Genomic DNA, 15343 nt, shown 5'->3' with positions numbered 1-15343 from the left:
ATTTATGATAGTTCCAGTGTCCTGGGTCATGACATCACCTTTTGTGACTTAACAAGCAAAGTCAATGGGGAAGTCAGATTCACTTAACTGTGCTACCAACTTAACAGTGGAGTGATTCACTTAACAATTGTGGCAAGAAAGATTGTAAAATGGGACAAAACTCACTTAACTGTCCTGCTTAACAATGGACATTTTAGGCTCAATTGTTGTCATAAGTTGAGGGCTGCCTGTACAAGCAGATTTGCCCTCCCAAAACGCCTACCCTCTGATGGCCTTAGATGCAGAATCACTGTCATCAATACTCACATCACATAGTCAATTCCTATCATGAGTAAAATATTACCTGTTACATCCCAACTTTCCTAAAACATTGCAGTAAGTTTAGGTTGCACTCATAAGAATGGGAGTGGCAGAAAGAGGGCAGTAAGACATCATGGTAGAAACCCGTGAAGTCCTTTTCCAACAATGAAGCTTATTAACTGCATACAAGTTACCAATAGACCAAAATTAAATTGGAAGGACAATTATGTACGATAATTTAATCATATATAAAGATTCTGTTGAATTAGATCTCTCAAGTCTAAGAACTACCTATTGCCTTGACTTGTTCTGAGAATCTAGGTTTTCAAAGATGCAATGAGCATAATCCCATTCCCATGTTCTCTCAGACAGTGTTCTTTGCATTTTCCACCTCCATCAAAATCAGGTGAAATGCTACTGATTCGCTCCAGTTCAGGTGAACCAGTAGTGATAAAAACTACTGGTTCGCGTGAACCAGTAGTAAAAAAAATGCTTTAAAATTTTTTTTTAAAAAGGCCCCCAACTATCACAGCTGTGCCATGCGATTGTTGGAACCCTTTTTTACTTTTTTAAAGCATTTTTTTTACTACCGGTTCGGGCAAATAGGTAGTAAAAATGCTTTAAAAAGAAAAAAAAAAGTTGGCCAAGCCCACCCAGTCACATGACACTCCCCCACCAAGCCACACCCACAGAATCGGTAGCAAAAAAATTTGCATTTCACACTGATCAAAATACATGAGCATCTGCTTCCTCATCAGCACCTAAAGAAAACAGTCAAAGCCTCCTTGGATTTTGTTACATTTTAACCATGTGTTCTTTGAAAGGCCATTTCTCATTATGTCATCAACTTGACAATGGCTGATGCATCACAATCCTTGTCTTGATGCAGGTGTCAGTTTGCTTGATAAAGTTACCAACAACAGAGTGCAGCATTTTCTGTAGCATGAGCAGCAGCCCCCAAAATGAACCCCCTGAGGGGACTAAAACCAATGGAATTTCCAAAGGGGTCAATACAGACCTCAGAGGGTAAGAGGGACTTCAATCCGGACAGATATTTGGGAGGATGGGAAAAAAACATACCTTTTCCAGCAGCTATCAGTCAGAAGCAGATGGATTGTAACATCCAATTTTTCTCAAGTGGGTTATTGTGCTTGCTTTTCAATTGCAGTTTATTGTTCAAATAACAAACAAGAACAGAAGGTATTTTAGAAATGGAAGAAATTAAAGTTAATGATTACGAATGCACTGAGCCTGCCAGAAATCCCCAATTCTTTGTTCAGTAATCCTCTTGAAAGATGTAAATAGGAAAATGCTTCAGAAATACTATAAACAAGAATCATTTTTTTATAATATTTTAAAGGGGTTTTTTTTTCTAACAATGTGAGAAGCTCATGTTCATGTTCTAATAAGATGATTTAGCAAACAAACAGATATCAATTTAAATCAGTCCAGTGACCAGCATCCTTGTCCAATAATCATCATTATACGTATACATTATACATATACATTATACATATACATTTCTTCAGGGACTTTGGTACACATTGAGACAAAGCTACATTGACTTGCAAAACAAAATATTCATACATGCACGCAACCTATTTGTTCATTCTTCAATGGATTCTCAGCTGAGCATCATAATGTTTTATCTGAACTCATGAATCGGCTATGCTTGTTTGTGCATGCTTATCATCAGTTGAATGCAGTATATAGGCCTTTAGGGTATACTGTACTATATTAACATGAAGTTACAGCAGCATGGAATTTGAAGGCTGTGATTGGTTCTTCTCCACTGAAAAACAATCTTGTACCAATTGGTTTTTTTTCCCTTTTATTTTCTTATTTGACTGCATTTTGTTTTATTTCCTATCAATCCCATTTTTGCAAAAAAAAACATTCTAGAATCAAAAGCAACTAATAAATTAAGAAAAAAGAGGCATATGTTTCCACTACTTGTATTCAGTGGTGGGATTCAGCCAGTTCACATCACTTCGGGAGAACCGGTTGTTAACTTTCTGAGCAGTTTGGCAAACTGGTTGTTGGAAGAAATCATTAGGGCAGAGAACCGGTTGTTAAATTACTTGAATCCCACCACTGCTTGTATTCCATTTCCCAAAGCACTTTAGAAAATGCAACGTTTTGCATTTTTTATGAAATAGTTTAAGGTGTCTTTATCTTGAGGTATGTCTTTATTATAGAAGCTCATTAAGCATTAGGTCTTCCTCTTAAGTTTCCTTAATGTAAAGAATCATTCTTTTTCTATAACATTAAGAAATGGTGGGTAAAGGAAAACTGATTTGACATTTTATCAAAATTTCAAAGATCTTCCTAGCATATTCCCGCTAGTGCAAGGTCCACTTTTTGGATCACTGAACGCCACTTTGCACGGTCAGCTGCGTCTCCAGGGCACAGACCCACGGCTTGCATATCTTTGTTGATGATATCTTGCCATCTCTGTTTTGGAGACTCACAAGGTCGCTAGCCACTGACAACTAGTTGGTAGACAGTCTTGGCAACAGTGGAAGGTGCTGCTGCTCTCAGAACATGTCCATACCATTGGAACTGACCTTCTCTCATCTTCTCTATAATTGGTGGCTCACCAAAATGTTGTAGAAGTGTGAGATGTGATGTGGTGAAGAAGGGAGATGCCCGATATCCAACGGAGCATTTGCATTTCCATGGCATGGAGATAGCTTTCAGTCCCTGTTGTGGCTGCCCAGCATTCAGTGCCATACAGTGTAACAGGGCAGATGGTTGTCTTGTAAATCAGTATTTCAAAGATGCAGATATGAATTGTTAAGGCAAGTAATTTACAAACACGTTGATGTTTGCTTACGTTTTGGTTTGAAAAAGATGGATTTGTCTAAGAAAAATGCTGGGGACCAATGCTTAGCTTGGATACAATAGAGGCAATATAAGCCTAAAGTGAGCTTCAGGTGAAGGCATCCTGGAGGGAGGTGGGACCTGAAAAGAAACATGATGGTAGATGTGGCATTGCAATTCAAGTTCTGTGCCTTTTATGTTGACACTACCTATGTACAACAGGACAAACTTTCATCATGATGCCACAACAGTTGATTTGTCTCTAGGATCTCCCTTGTAGACACCACTGCTTCCAATCACTGGAATGACACTTACTAACCTCATCCTGGTTTTAAAACTAAAACAAGTACCAATCCTTTTATATTATAAATAGAACTTAATTAATAGGCACAATTTGCATTCTTAGCACTAGTGAGAGAGAGAATGGGGATTGTTCTTTTGCTGCATTTGAGAAAATAGAATAGAATAGAATAGAATAGAATAGAATAGAATAGAATTTTTTATTGGCCAAGTGTGATTGGACACACAAGGAATTTGTCTTGGTGCATAGGCTCTTAGTGTACATAAAAGAAACGATACCTTCATCAAGAATTCTAAGGTACAACACTTAATGACAATCATAGGGTACAAATAAGCAATCAGGAAACAATATCAATATCAATATAAATTGTAAGGATACAAGCAACAAAGTTACAGTCGTAAGTGGAAGGAGATGGGTGATGGGAACGATGAGAAGATTAATAGTAGTGCAGATTTAGTAAATAGTTTGACAGTATTGAGGGAATTATTTGTTTAGCAGAGTAATGGAGTTCGGGAAGAAATTGTTCTTGTGTCTAGTTGTTCTGGTGTGCAGTGCTCTGTAGCGTCATTTTGAGGGTAGGAGTTGAAACAGTTTATATCCAGGATGTAAGGGGTCTTTAAATATTTTCACAGCCCTCTTTTTGATTTGTGCAATATACAGGTCCTCAATGGAAGGCAGGTTGGTAGCAATTGGGTTTTTTTGCAATTCTAATTATCCTCTGAAATCTGTCTGTCTTGTTGGGTTGCAGAACCAAGCCAGAAAATTATAGAAGTGCAGATGACAGACTCAATAAATTCCTCTGTAGAACTGTATCAGCAGCTCCTTGTTGCTCCTTGTAAAAAAGGTTTTAAAATAAAATTTTATTCTATGAGGCCCTTGGTGCTCTCTGAGCTTGGTTGTTTTCTTGCAGACAATTCATAACCAAACTATATAACATCATCAGTGCTGGTAGGGGAATAGGATTTGCTCTCATTTTATATACTAGAGGTTTCCCCTTCAGTGTTGGTATAAGTGTTCTTGATTGTTACTTGATTAGGCTGTTGTTTACTATTAGCTTGCTTGTCTGAATTGGTAGTTCCTTGACTGGGCTAGTGTTTACTTGATTGTTGATCTAGAATTAATCTTGATGTTAATTTCTGCTTATCCAGATATTGATTGCTGATGAGGTGGTGTTTGGGTCTTTTTGTTTCCTTTGGGGCTTTTTTATTGTCTCTTTTGAATGGTATGTAGATGTTGTTTATTTCTATATGCCTGTTCATGGCTGATTTGTCTAGAATGCCAGGCTTCCAGAAATTCTGTAGTATTTTTGGATTTGGCTTGGTCTAGGGTGCTCACAGTTTCCCGGGTGAAACTATGGTTATATGTGTCCGTGCGTTGTGAAATTAAGGAGTTTTCATCATGCCTTCTGACTATTAGTTGCTGTTCATAGATGCATTCTGCTAATCTTCTGCCTGTTTGTCCTACATAGTGGCTGTTACAATTCTTACACTGTATGATGTAGTAAGATGACTCTTGTTTTTTCTTCTGGGGCTGCTGGGTCTTTTGGTTTACTTAGGATGTTTTGGGCACCTTTATTTGGATTGTGTGCTACAGTGAGGCCATGTGGTTGCAATAGTCTGTTGGTAGTTTGTGAAATGTTTTTGATGTATCATAACGTTATGCTTTTCAGTTTTATTTATTTATTTATCGACTCCTTACTTGCTTATTATATTCCCAGATTTATTCACTGCCATTTACCAAGATTTTCATGCAAACATGGAATGTTTCCAAGACTGTATGTGATGCCCTGGAAGCAAGATATGAAGTACCGAGCATTACATTTGCAGGTAGGAATCAGGGGAAATGTCTGTTTTTTTATGCAAAGCAGAGGCCTCATTTTAAAAATGCAATAATTTTTTTTATTCTGTTCAATCGTGTCTGATTCTCAGAAATTGCCTGGACAAACTGCTGCAGTTTTCTTGGTGAGGTTTTTCAAAAGCGGTTTGTCATTGCCTCCTTCTTAGAGCTGAGAGAAAGTGACTGACTCAAGATCATTCAGCTGACCGTGCCCATGGTGGGACTAGAATTCACAGCCTGAGTTTCTAGCCTAATGCCTTAACCATTACATTAAACTGGCTCTCAATAAATACTTATAAAGTCACTATTGAATCCTATCAAATTTAATAGCTCATTCTTTCTTCTATTAAAGAGGAAGAAAATCATGCTCAACCTGGTGTCCAAGGCAAACATGGCTCTTTACCCATGTTTTCCAGACATCCTTAATGAAAAATACATGTATGTACATATACTCTGATTTAGTGAGATACTACTTTGAGTACTTTACAGGCATCACATTTTAAGGAGAATTCAGAAAATTCTGAAGTGGTTGAGGGAAGGACAACAGTGATTAACTTGGGACTAGAATGAATTTGGTGTAGTGATTAAGGCATCAGGCTAAAAACTGAGAAACCATTAGTCCCATCTTAGGTGCAAAGCCAGCTGGGTAGCCCTGGATCAGTTCATTCTCTCTCAGCCTTAGGAAAGAGGCAGTGCAAACCAGTTCTGAAATTTTGTCAAGCAAACTAGAGACTGTCCAGGTAGTCAGTAGGAGTCAACAGTGACTTGAAGTTACAACAACAACAACAACAAAGGGAATGAAACAGCTGGAATTAAATTAGACTGAGAAAAGGCAATTGAGGAAGGTTAAGACAATACAGTATTCTGAATATCCGAAAGGATGTCCTATAGGAGAAATTCAAGACCATTTCCCATCATTCCCAAGGATATAGAATAAAGGACTGAAGATGTAGGAAGACAGATTCTAGTTAAATGTTAATGGGAGAAAACACTTTCAGAAAAATCAGTTTGGTGATTAAGTCAACAGTCCAGAGAGAGAGGTGGTGTGTCTACCTTCACTGGATGTATTCATCAGTTATATCAGTGGTGAAATCCAGCCAGATCTATCTGGCTCCCGCAAATCGGCTGGGCCGGTGACGGGACGCTCCACCCACCCGCTGGGACGTCATTGCGACTCGTTTTTGACCCTCTGCACATGCGCAGAAGAGGCACCTGCTCACATTTCCGAACCAGTAGCAAAGGTAAGTGCATTTCACCCCTGAGTTAGTTGGCCATCTGATTGGGATACATCAATACACCATTCCTATATAAGCAGGCAGTTGTACTCAAAGATCTTTCCAGGTCTATGATTCCACCCAAAGAGAACAGAGAGAGAAGGCATCTCCACTTCCAAAATTAATTAGTGCCATTTCATTTTATTTATATAAGAGGTTTCCTCTTCAAAGAATATAGCGCCATGGACATCAGTGATTTTTTTTAACAGTGAATGGTCCTTTGAAGTTTGACAATATAGAGTAGGGATATTCATCAGGGGCATAATATGCTTCAAGGGAGCTTTTGAAATTAACACCTCTGAGATTAGATCTCAAGAGTACATACTGCATACTCAAATTAATCCACTGTAATTTTTCTCTGCTCATGTAATTATAATACTAATATTCAATTATGATCAGTAATGGTGGTATATTTTATGAGTTGGTCTCTGGTTTATTATTCATCACCCAGAGACTCTTTTGACTGAAATGGTATTAAAAACAATAGAATTTACATGCATAAATATATAACAGGTAGCCTTTGATTTACCATTGTTTATTTAGTAACTATTCAAAGTTACAATGGCACTAAAAAGTGTCTTAATCACCGTTTTTCATACTTGCAACTATTACAGCATCTCTGTGGTTATGTGATCAAAATTCAGACTTTTGGTAACTGACCCATATTTATGATGATTGCAGTATCCTGCGTTATGTGATTCCCCCTTTTTGACCTTCAGATAAGCAAAATCAATGGGGAAGTCAGATTCACTTAACAACCATGTTACTAACTTAACGTCTGCAGTGATTCATGTAACATAGGGGTCTCCAAACTTGGGAACTTTAAGACTTGTGGACTTCAACTCCCAGAATTCCTCAGCTTTGCTGGCTGAGGAATTCTGGGAACTGAAGTCCATAAGTCTTACAGTTGCCAAGTTTGGAGACCTCTGATTTAACAGCTGTGACAAGGAAGGTCTAAAATGGGGCACATGTCACTTAACAAATGTCTCACTTTAGCAACAATTGGGCTCAACTGTGTTTGTAATACAGTGACTACCTGTATTTCAAATAAATTAATACTAATGTTAATTATGTCACTATTGGAAGGCTTTTTCTGCATGGACATAAAACAATTGATTTCCCTTCATTAGCACGCTGACCAAGTTGAACTATATAGTGGACCCCGTGAAGACACCCTATTTCTGGAAAAAAGTGAGAGACATTGCCATGGGGAGGACCGAAAGAAAGTTATGGAGAAAGTTCCACATGAAGACATTATTGTGGATATTCCCATTTATTCTCACCTCTCCAGATACCACAAATCCATGGTGGCTTATGGCTTCAGGGTCAAACTCTGAGATTCTTATCTTCCATTGGGATTTCATCAGCTGTACATAAACAATGTTACAAGAAAAAAAAAGCATGTGTTTGCTTGGTCTTTTTCCTAATTAAGATAATTCCGTGAAATATATTTTTTTAAACTAGGAAAGTCAGATTTGATCAGCTAGGAATAATTTACATGTCCTTTCAGATACAGTATTTGCATATTTTTGTTCTTCTTTTAACGTTAAGGATCTGCATTAGACTGGACTCTATAATTCTTATATTATTTATCAATGTATTTTCTTCTTTGACTTATTTTTGTCTTTCCGATTTTAATGCTTTAAATTCTTTAAGCTATTATCTATTAATCAATTATGGGGAAAATAGAAGTGTTGGTTATAATGTAAGATTCTTTTTGTTATAGGAAAAATGTTCCTGAATTATATCAGAGGTATAGCATTGAAAAGTACATAGGAAATGTAACCTTTACTGCCTGTTTAAAGTTAACAATTGCCTGGGGAATCCTTTTTTTGGTGCTAGAGAAGGGCTTCATTCGAAAGTGAATTTTGATTTCAAAGGAAGGATTTATGTAAGGGGAGAAAATTAGAGTAGGCATGAAATGTAATTGTTGTTATGAAGAATATCATGATGTGTCTCATATGCAAGTCCCCAGTCACAATATGATTTAATTTAATTTAGTTCATTTTACACCAGAAGTAGGATTGTGGTTTCATTAGTAGGTCCCACTGACCCTTCTATTTTTCTCAATGAAATATTCAGGAGGGTTTTTTCCATTGCAAATGGCTCACATTCTCTAACTAAAACTGAACATGATTCCTTTCAAGCAACGTTCTCAGAGTCTCTTTTAGAAGAAAAGGGTGGATTTATAAAAATTCTGACTGGGCTAATTGCCATTTAGAACTAATACACTCCCATGTACATTAAGGGGATGCAGGGGTGAAATGCTACCAGTTCGCACTGGTTCAGGCGAACCGGTAATAATAAAAGTCACCAGTTCGGGAGAACCAGTAGTAAAAAAAATGCTACTGGTTTGGCCAAACCAGTATTTCCGACAATCAGCTATGCCGTGCAATTTATATTCATTAGAAAGCAGGAAATCCTGCTTTCTAGCAAATCTAAATTGCGTGGCACAGCTGTTCTCCCCCCCTCGCTGTTCTCTCTTAAGCCTCCTTTTTTTGCGCTGCGTGGTAGTACCTGCAGTGCGCATGCACGTGAAGCGCACATTTGGCATGCATTGCATGTGTGCACATGCAGAGTGCGTTTAGCGTCCACCGTGCATGTGCACACAGCAAACCGGTGGCAAACCTCAGAGGATTTCACCACTGAGGGGATGGATTTTTTAAAAAAAACTTTAAAAAAATTCTTCCTCTGACCTGGAGAGGAGGAGGCAAGACTTTTCACTGATAAATAGAGAAACTCGCGGCTGCATCTTTACATGATAGTCCCTTACATCTCTCAAGCATCTCTAGTAACCTCACATTTGCTTCAAAAATAGAAGGAGCTTCCTTTACAGAGTCACTTAATAAGCAAATTATCCTTCTACAGGAGGGATTTTCAGGTTAAATGTTTTATCCTAGATAAAGAAGTCTAATCAAGTGCTATATTTTATATTGTTAAATTTGCACTGGAAAGTTTGTGCTGAGATGTTTGTTGAAAAAAAAACACATCTCAGCACAAACTTTCCAGTGCAAATTTAGTTGACTGGAATATGTTTTATGCATTATTTTGATAGATTTGTTGTTTTACAGTAAATTAGGTCTGGAGTAAATTTCAGTCCTCTTTTTTTTTTTCCTTACAAACTAGCTGCAGCCCATGCCACATTTAAATGGATGATACAATCAAAGTCTTTTTTTTCAGCAAAGATGTAACTTCATGTAGGAAAGACCCTGAGATAATGGGCAAAGATATGCTGCCAATGGAACAGATGAGAGACAGCACAGTCTGCAATTAAATAGTGGGAGACACAAGAGGCTGGAAGAGACCCTCCCTACCTTCTCAAGCTGCAAAGGAGATTGGAGGGGGGCAGGGGTGAAATCTAAAAATTTTCCCTACCGGTTCTGTGGACGTGGCTTAATTGGTGGGCATGGCTTGGTGGTCAGATTACCGGGTGGGCATGGCCAATAACAAATAATAAAAATAATACACAAAATACACAAAACAATAAGAGGTACTAAAAACCAACTTTCACACTTTACACACACACAACACAATACAACACAACACAACTGACTCACATACAATGCAAAAGCAGCTGCACCTCACCCAAAATGGCCCCTGCAACAAGCAGGAACGTCACACAGCCACAAAAAGCCCAAAAACCAACTTTCACACTTTACACACACACAACGCAACAGAACAGAACTGACTCACACACACACACACACAAAATGCCATATATAGCTTTGTGAGATTTTGTATGTTTGTGTAGTTAGAGTGAAACACTACAGAAACACACCAAATCTCAAAAAGCTGCACAAATATTTTATTTTATTATTATTATATTTTATTTATATTTTTAGATAAAAGCAGCTAAATTTAAAACTTCCGTAACTTTAAAACTTCCTTAACTTTAAATTGCTATGTCTAAAAAAAAAAAAACTCCTTAAAAAAACCCCAATTAACTATTTTTTTAAAGCTCCCCCCTCATTACTTATACAATTCAAGGAAACAGGCAGGCAGATTGAGTTGCTCACTGACGAGATGGATTGCAGGCAGGCAGATTCAGTTGCTAGCTGATGCAATTGATTGCAGCAGCTGAAGCAAGGCCAGAATAGCGAGCGAGACCAAAAAAAGCAGGAAGCTGCCAAGTAGGCAAGTGGGGACCGAGCAATTGGGTGGACATGGGCAGGGGGGAGGGCAGCGATTTTTGCTACTGGTTCTCCAAACTACCCGCCCCCATCACTACTGTATCGCACGAGAGCATTTCACCCCTGGAAGTGGGGGGGGGGCAAGAATTGTACTTTGAGACTTGCAAAATTGATATTGGCTTTGCTACATAAACTAGATAGGAATCACCACCGGATAAACTAAATCTACTTTATTGTAAAGCTACACTGACAAAACTTTGTTCTACAATTGCCCTACTCCTATTGCCATCTTGAGCACACACATCTATACTGTGCTTGTATATTCACTGACATTCAAGCATCTATATTTTACTACATATTTTACATTAATACTTCATACAGCCAGTATATAAGGTTACATCAAAATCTACAAAATAGTGGACACAACTAGTGTGGCCCAAGCTCCACCTCTTTTGTACATGTGTTGGCATCACAGGCACATACAAAAGAGGCCAGGCTGGGATCACAATGCCATACCTGCTGTCTTTCAGATTTTGATCTATAGCCATAATTGCAGACTGTGCTTTACACGGCTAGATGCCCACTTCTAAGGCATGAAGGTATTGACCATTAATCTTTACATTCTGTCAATAATTATCAAAGAGAAAATATTTTCAAAATAAAATATAAAAATCTGAAAGTGTTATTAACAAACATGAATATTTTTGTTTTTCAACCTACATGTTCAACATGGTTTCTATAAGAAATAAAGGTAGACAAGCAATCACATTTTAAACTTTGACTTCTTATCTATGTAAACAAGCTGTAATTAAATTCACTATTAATCAGCACACTTTAAAGGCTATACATTTCTGAGAAGGATTTAAAACATTGGCACTTATTCTGTGGCTCATTAAGATGCATCCTTTCTTAATTAAAATACAATATTAATTTTATGAAATGTGATTGTCATATCCTTGCATATATCATTTGCTTCATTTGAATTCTATGCATATTTATAAGGCATGCAATCTAAACGATTTTAAAGGCCAACTTAATAAATTGCAAAACAGTATTTCTCAATGGATTCCAAATGAAAAATACATGAGCAACACAATGGGGAAAAGTATAGCAATGTTCCCTGCCTGTTTGGGAAACATAAATCTTTTTAGCAATTAAACTTTTGGAGCGTGCCATGCCTGGCCACATAGGTATCTTGAAAAGTACTACTTGGTTTGGATCAAAAACTCATTAAGGTTTATCACTGCTATAAAATAACATGTAAGACCTTAAGTTTCACTGAGATAGTAATATTTGGTGGTTTAGAAGACTGTCCCTCGCTGTCGAAATAAGTGCATACATGCTTACTTCAGTTCACTTCGTTTCACTGGTGGTCCCTGTGGAATGTTGTTTGTGTCTTCGCAATCACATGCTAACAACCAGAGACAGCTTTCAAAGAAATTGTGAAGACTGGGAGAGAAATGGCTGCTTTTGTGCTTCAAAGAGGGCTATTTCACTTAGGCTTGTTTTGAAAAATGCTCCTTTAAAATATTTTGTCAAAACTCTAGTTCTTTGCTCAGCTGCAAACACATATATACAGAGATAGTATAGTATAGAATATAGAATAACAGAGTTGGAAGGAACCTTGGAGATCTAGTCCAACCCCCTGCTTAGGCAGGAAACCCTACACCACTTCAGACAAATGGTTATCCAACATCTTCTTAAAAATTTCCAGTGTTGGAGCATTCACAACTTCTGGAGGCAAGTTGTTCCACTGATTTGTTCTAACTGTCAAGAAATTTCTCCTTAGTTCTAAGCTGATTCTCTCCTTGATTAGTTTCCACCCATTGTTTCTTGTTCTACTCTCAGGTGCTTTGGAGAATAGTTTGACTCCCTCTTCTTGTGCCAACCCCTGATATATTGGAACATTGCTATCATGTCTCCCCTAGTCCTTCTTTTCATTAAGCTAGACATACCCAGTTCTGCAACTGTTCTTCATATGTATTAGGCTCCAGTCCCCTAATCATCTTTGTTGCTCTTCTCTGCATTAAAAAGGATTTAATACTGAAATTTAAAAAAAAATACCTATTTCCTCCACGTGTGCTAGCAATCAAATATTTACTTTTCCAACTGCCTAATTCATTTTCTGATAAAGACAAAATTAAATTATTATGCTAGGCAAGGCTTTTTCATACTGAATCCTCTTAGAGTTTAGGATCAGATCCCAGGAATATTGTTAATACTAATTAAGTAATAAATGGGTGGAATAATGATAGCTCAGGTAACTCTTGTATTTATACTCTCCAGATCACAAGAACAGACTACTGTAATGTGCTATGTACGATCTTTGAAGAAGACTTGGAAACTGCAATTGGTGCTGCATGCTACTACCTGCATGCTGGCAAGTCAGATCTATTGCATTGCATCAGTTTTCAATAAGATTCAGAATATAGTTAAAAGTGTTTTTTTTAATCTTTGAAATTCTACATCGCATGACTTGTGGATACTTAAATGGTTGGCTTTTATTGTGGTCCGTCAGCAGCCTATGGAGCTGGCAACGGAGTCGGACAGTGATGAGGCTGAGTTGAGGCCAGGGCCATCGGGAAGTGAGGTGCGGACTTCAGAGCCTCCAGAGACTGATAATAGTGAGGAAGAGGAACTGGAGGAGCCTGTTCCTAATGCATGCATGAGAAGTGCTGCCAAAAGGCAAGAAAAACTCAAGCAGAGAGGACAACTTGGGAGTAGGGCCAAGAGATTATTGGCCCCTCCCATAAGGCTTAAAACAGACCAGCAACGGCGTTTGGGCTCTTTGCCAGAAAACAACGTTGTAGCTGCATCTTCTGCTTTGTCTTCTGCTTCGTCTACATCTTTGTTTTTGTGGCTTCTGGATGTTTGCCAGGAAGGGCCTTTGGCAGTTTGCCTAATTGGACTAAGGTTTGTAACATAACTGAAGAATTTGTGTTTGAGAGGCATTTGTTTTACTTTGAGTTGAATGACACTGAGAATGAAGTAATTCCCAGCTGTTCGAATAAAGTTTATTTTTCCACGGACTGAGTTTGTTGCTATCTACTGGGTCACAACAGCTTTTCTAGGCACAACCAATCCATCTGCTACGCATTTTCCTCCTGGAGATTTTAAACAACTCAATACATCCTAGAGATGTTTAGAGCAAGCCAAAAATCCAATCTTGCTTTGTTGGATGGTCCTTGACTTACAACAGTCTGTTTAGTGACTAGTCAAAGTTACACTGGCACTGAAAAAAGAGACATTACTATTGTTCACACTTATGACTGTTGCAGCATCCCCATGATCAATGATCAAGGTCTGGATGCTTGATAACTGATTCATATTTATGACAGTTGCAATGTCCTGGGGTTGTGTGATCAGCTTTTTCAACCTTCTGACAAGCAAAGTCATTGGGGAAGCCAGATTCACTTAAGAACCGTGTGACTAACTTAACAACTGAAGTGATTCACTTAACTGTAGTAAGAAAGGTCGTAAGATGGGGAAAAGCTCACTTTAAAAATGTCTCACTTAACAACATATATTTTGGGCTCAATTGTGGTCGTAAATCAAGGACTACCTGTACAATACTCACAACTTTTTAAAAAACCGATCTGAAGATATGTGCTTAGCTCTAGCCTTTGAACAGGATCTTTATTAAGTTCAGGGGAAAAATTGGTTGTTATGATTTTGTATAGTACCTTGATGAACGTATCTTTTCTTTTATGTACACTGAGAGCATATGCACCAAGACAAATTCCTTGTGTGTCCAATCACACTTGGCCAATAAAAAAAAAAAAATTCTATTCTATTCTATTCTAGGCAAGGCTTAATTTTTTTATTTTGTTGCTAGTTTTATACTTTATACTTTTAATTTTGTTTTGTCTGTTTGTAATTACAATAATAAAATTAAAAAGAATACAATTAAGAAATGGCTAGCTCATGAGACTTAAGATGCCAATTAGATTTTTAAATGTTCTTTGACCCACCTAAAAAGATGGTAGGAATATAATTTCACCAATATCACCAATCTCTTTCCACTTATGACTATATGACTGTAACTTTGTTGCTGGCAATCCTTATGATTTATATTGATATATTGACCATCAATTGTGTTGTAAATGTTGTACCTTGATGAACGTATCTTTTCTTTTATGTACACTGAGAGCATATGCACCAAGACAAATTCCTTGTGTGTCCTATCACACTTGGCCAATAAAAATTCTATTCTATTCTAATTTTTAAAATATACAGTTCCTAACACTTGCAGATGAAGATACTCATGAAGATGTTGTCTATTCAAAAAGTAATAATCTACCCATTGACTACCATTTTAAAAGTATTTTTAAAAAGTGGAATGATTGTTACATTAAAAAAGCATGGAAGGAAAAAGGAATAAAAGCAAAATTGTATATGTGAGCAATTGGCATTAGTTCTGTGACTTTAATTTATTGCAGAAAAAAGGATAGACATGAGTTGGCATGTTCCTTCTCCTTCCACTAAGTGTCACTCTAATACTTGGGAAAGTATTGTTGTAAAGAATTTAGATTTAGATAATCCTTTTCCCTGGTGATACCGTATTCCTTTGAAGGATGAGGATTGTTGTTTTATATAAATTGATTACAAATTGGTAATCTTGTAAATGATACTGAAACCACAATTTATAACATTTATATGTCATAATCTTTCAAAGCCAT

General features: G+C 37.4%; 1 protein-coding gene across 1 annotated transcript; it reads left to right on the top strand.

The window, feature by feature from the left end:
• The first annotated feature begins 5061 nt into the window (after nucleotides 1-5061).
• SPMIP10 (sperm microtubule inner protein 10) lies at nucleotides 5062-13833 on the top strand. The gene is made up of 2 exons (XM_058173523.1): nucleotides 5062-5250; nucleotides 7665-13833. The coding sequence occupies exons 1-2, from the start codon at nucleotides 5068-5070 to the stop codon at nucleotides 7869-7871; spliced, it is 390 nt and encodes a 129-aa protein (XP_058029506.1). The 5' UTR covers nucleotides 5062-5067; the 3' UTR covers nucleotides 7872-13833.
• The last annotated feature ends 1510 nt before the right edge of the window (nucleotides 13834-15343 follow it).

Source organism: Ahaetulla prasina, chromosome 2 (genome assembly GCF_028640845.1).
Source record: "Ahaetulla prasina isolate Xishuangbanna chromosome 2, ASM2864084v1, whole genome shotgun sequence".
Classification (NCBI taxonomy): domain Eukaryota; kingdom Metazoa; phylum Chordata; class Lepidosauria; order Squamata; family Colubridae; genus Ahaetulla; species Ahaetulla prasina.
The sequence above is the reverse complement of the archived record's forward strand: the minus strand, read 5'-3'. Positions and strand labels throughout refer to the sequence as shown.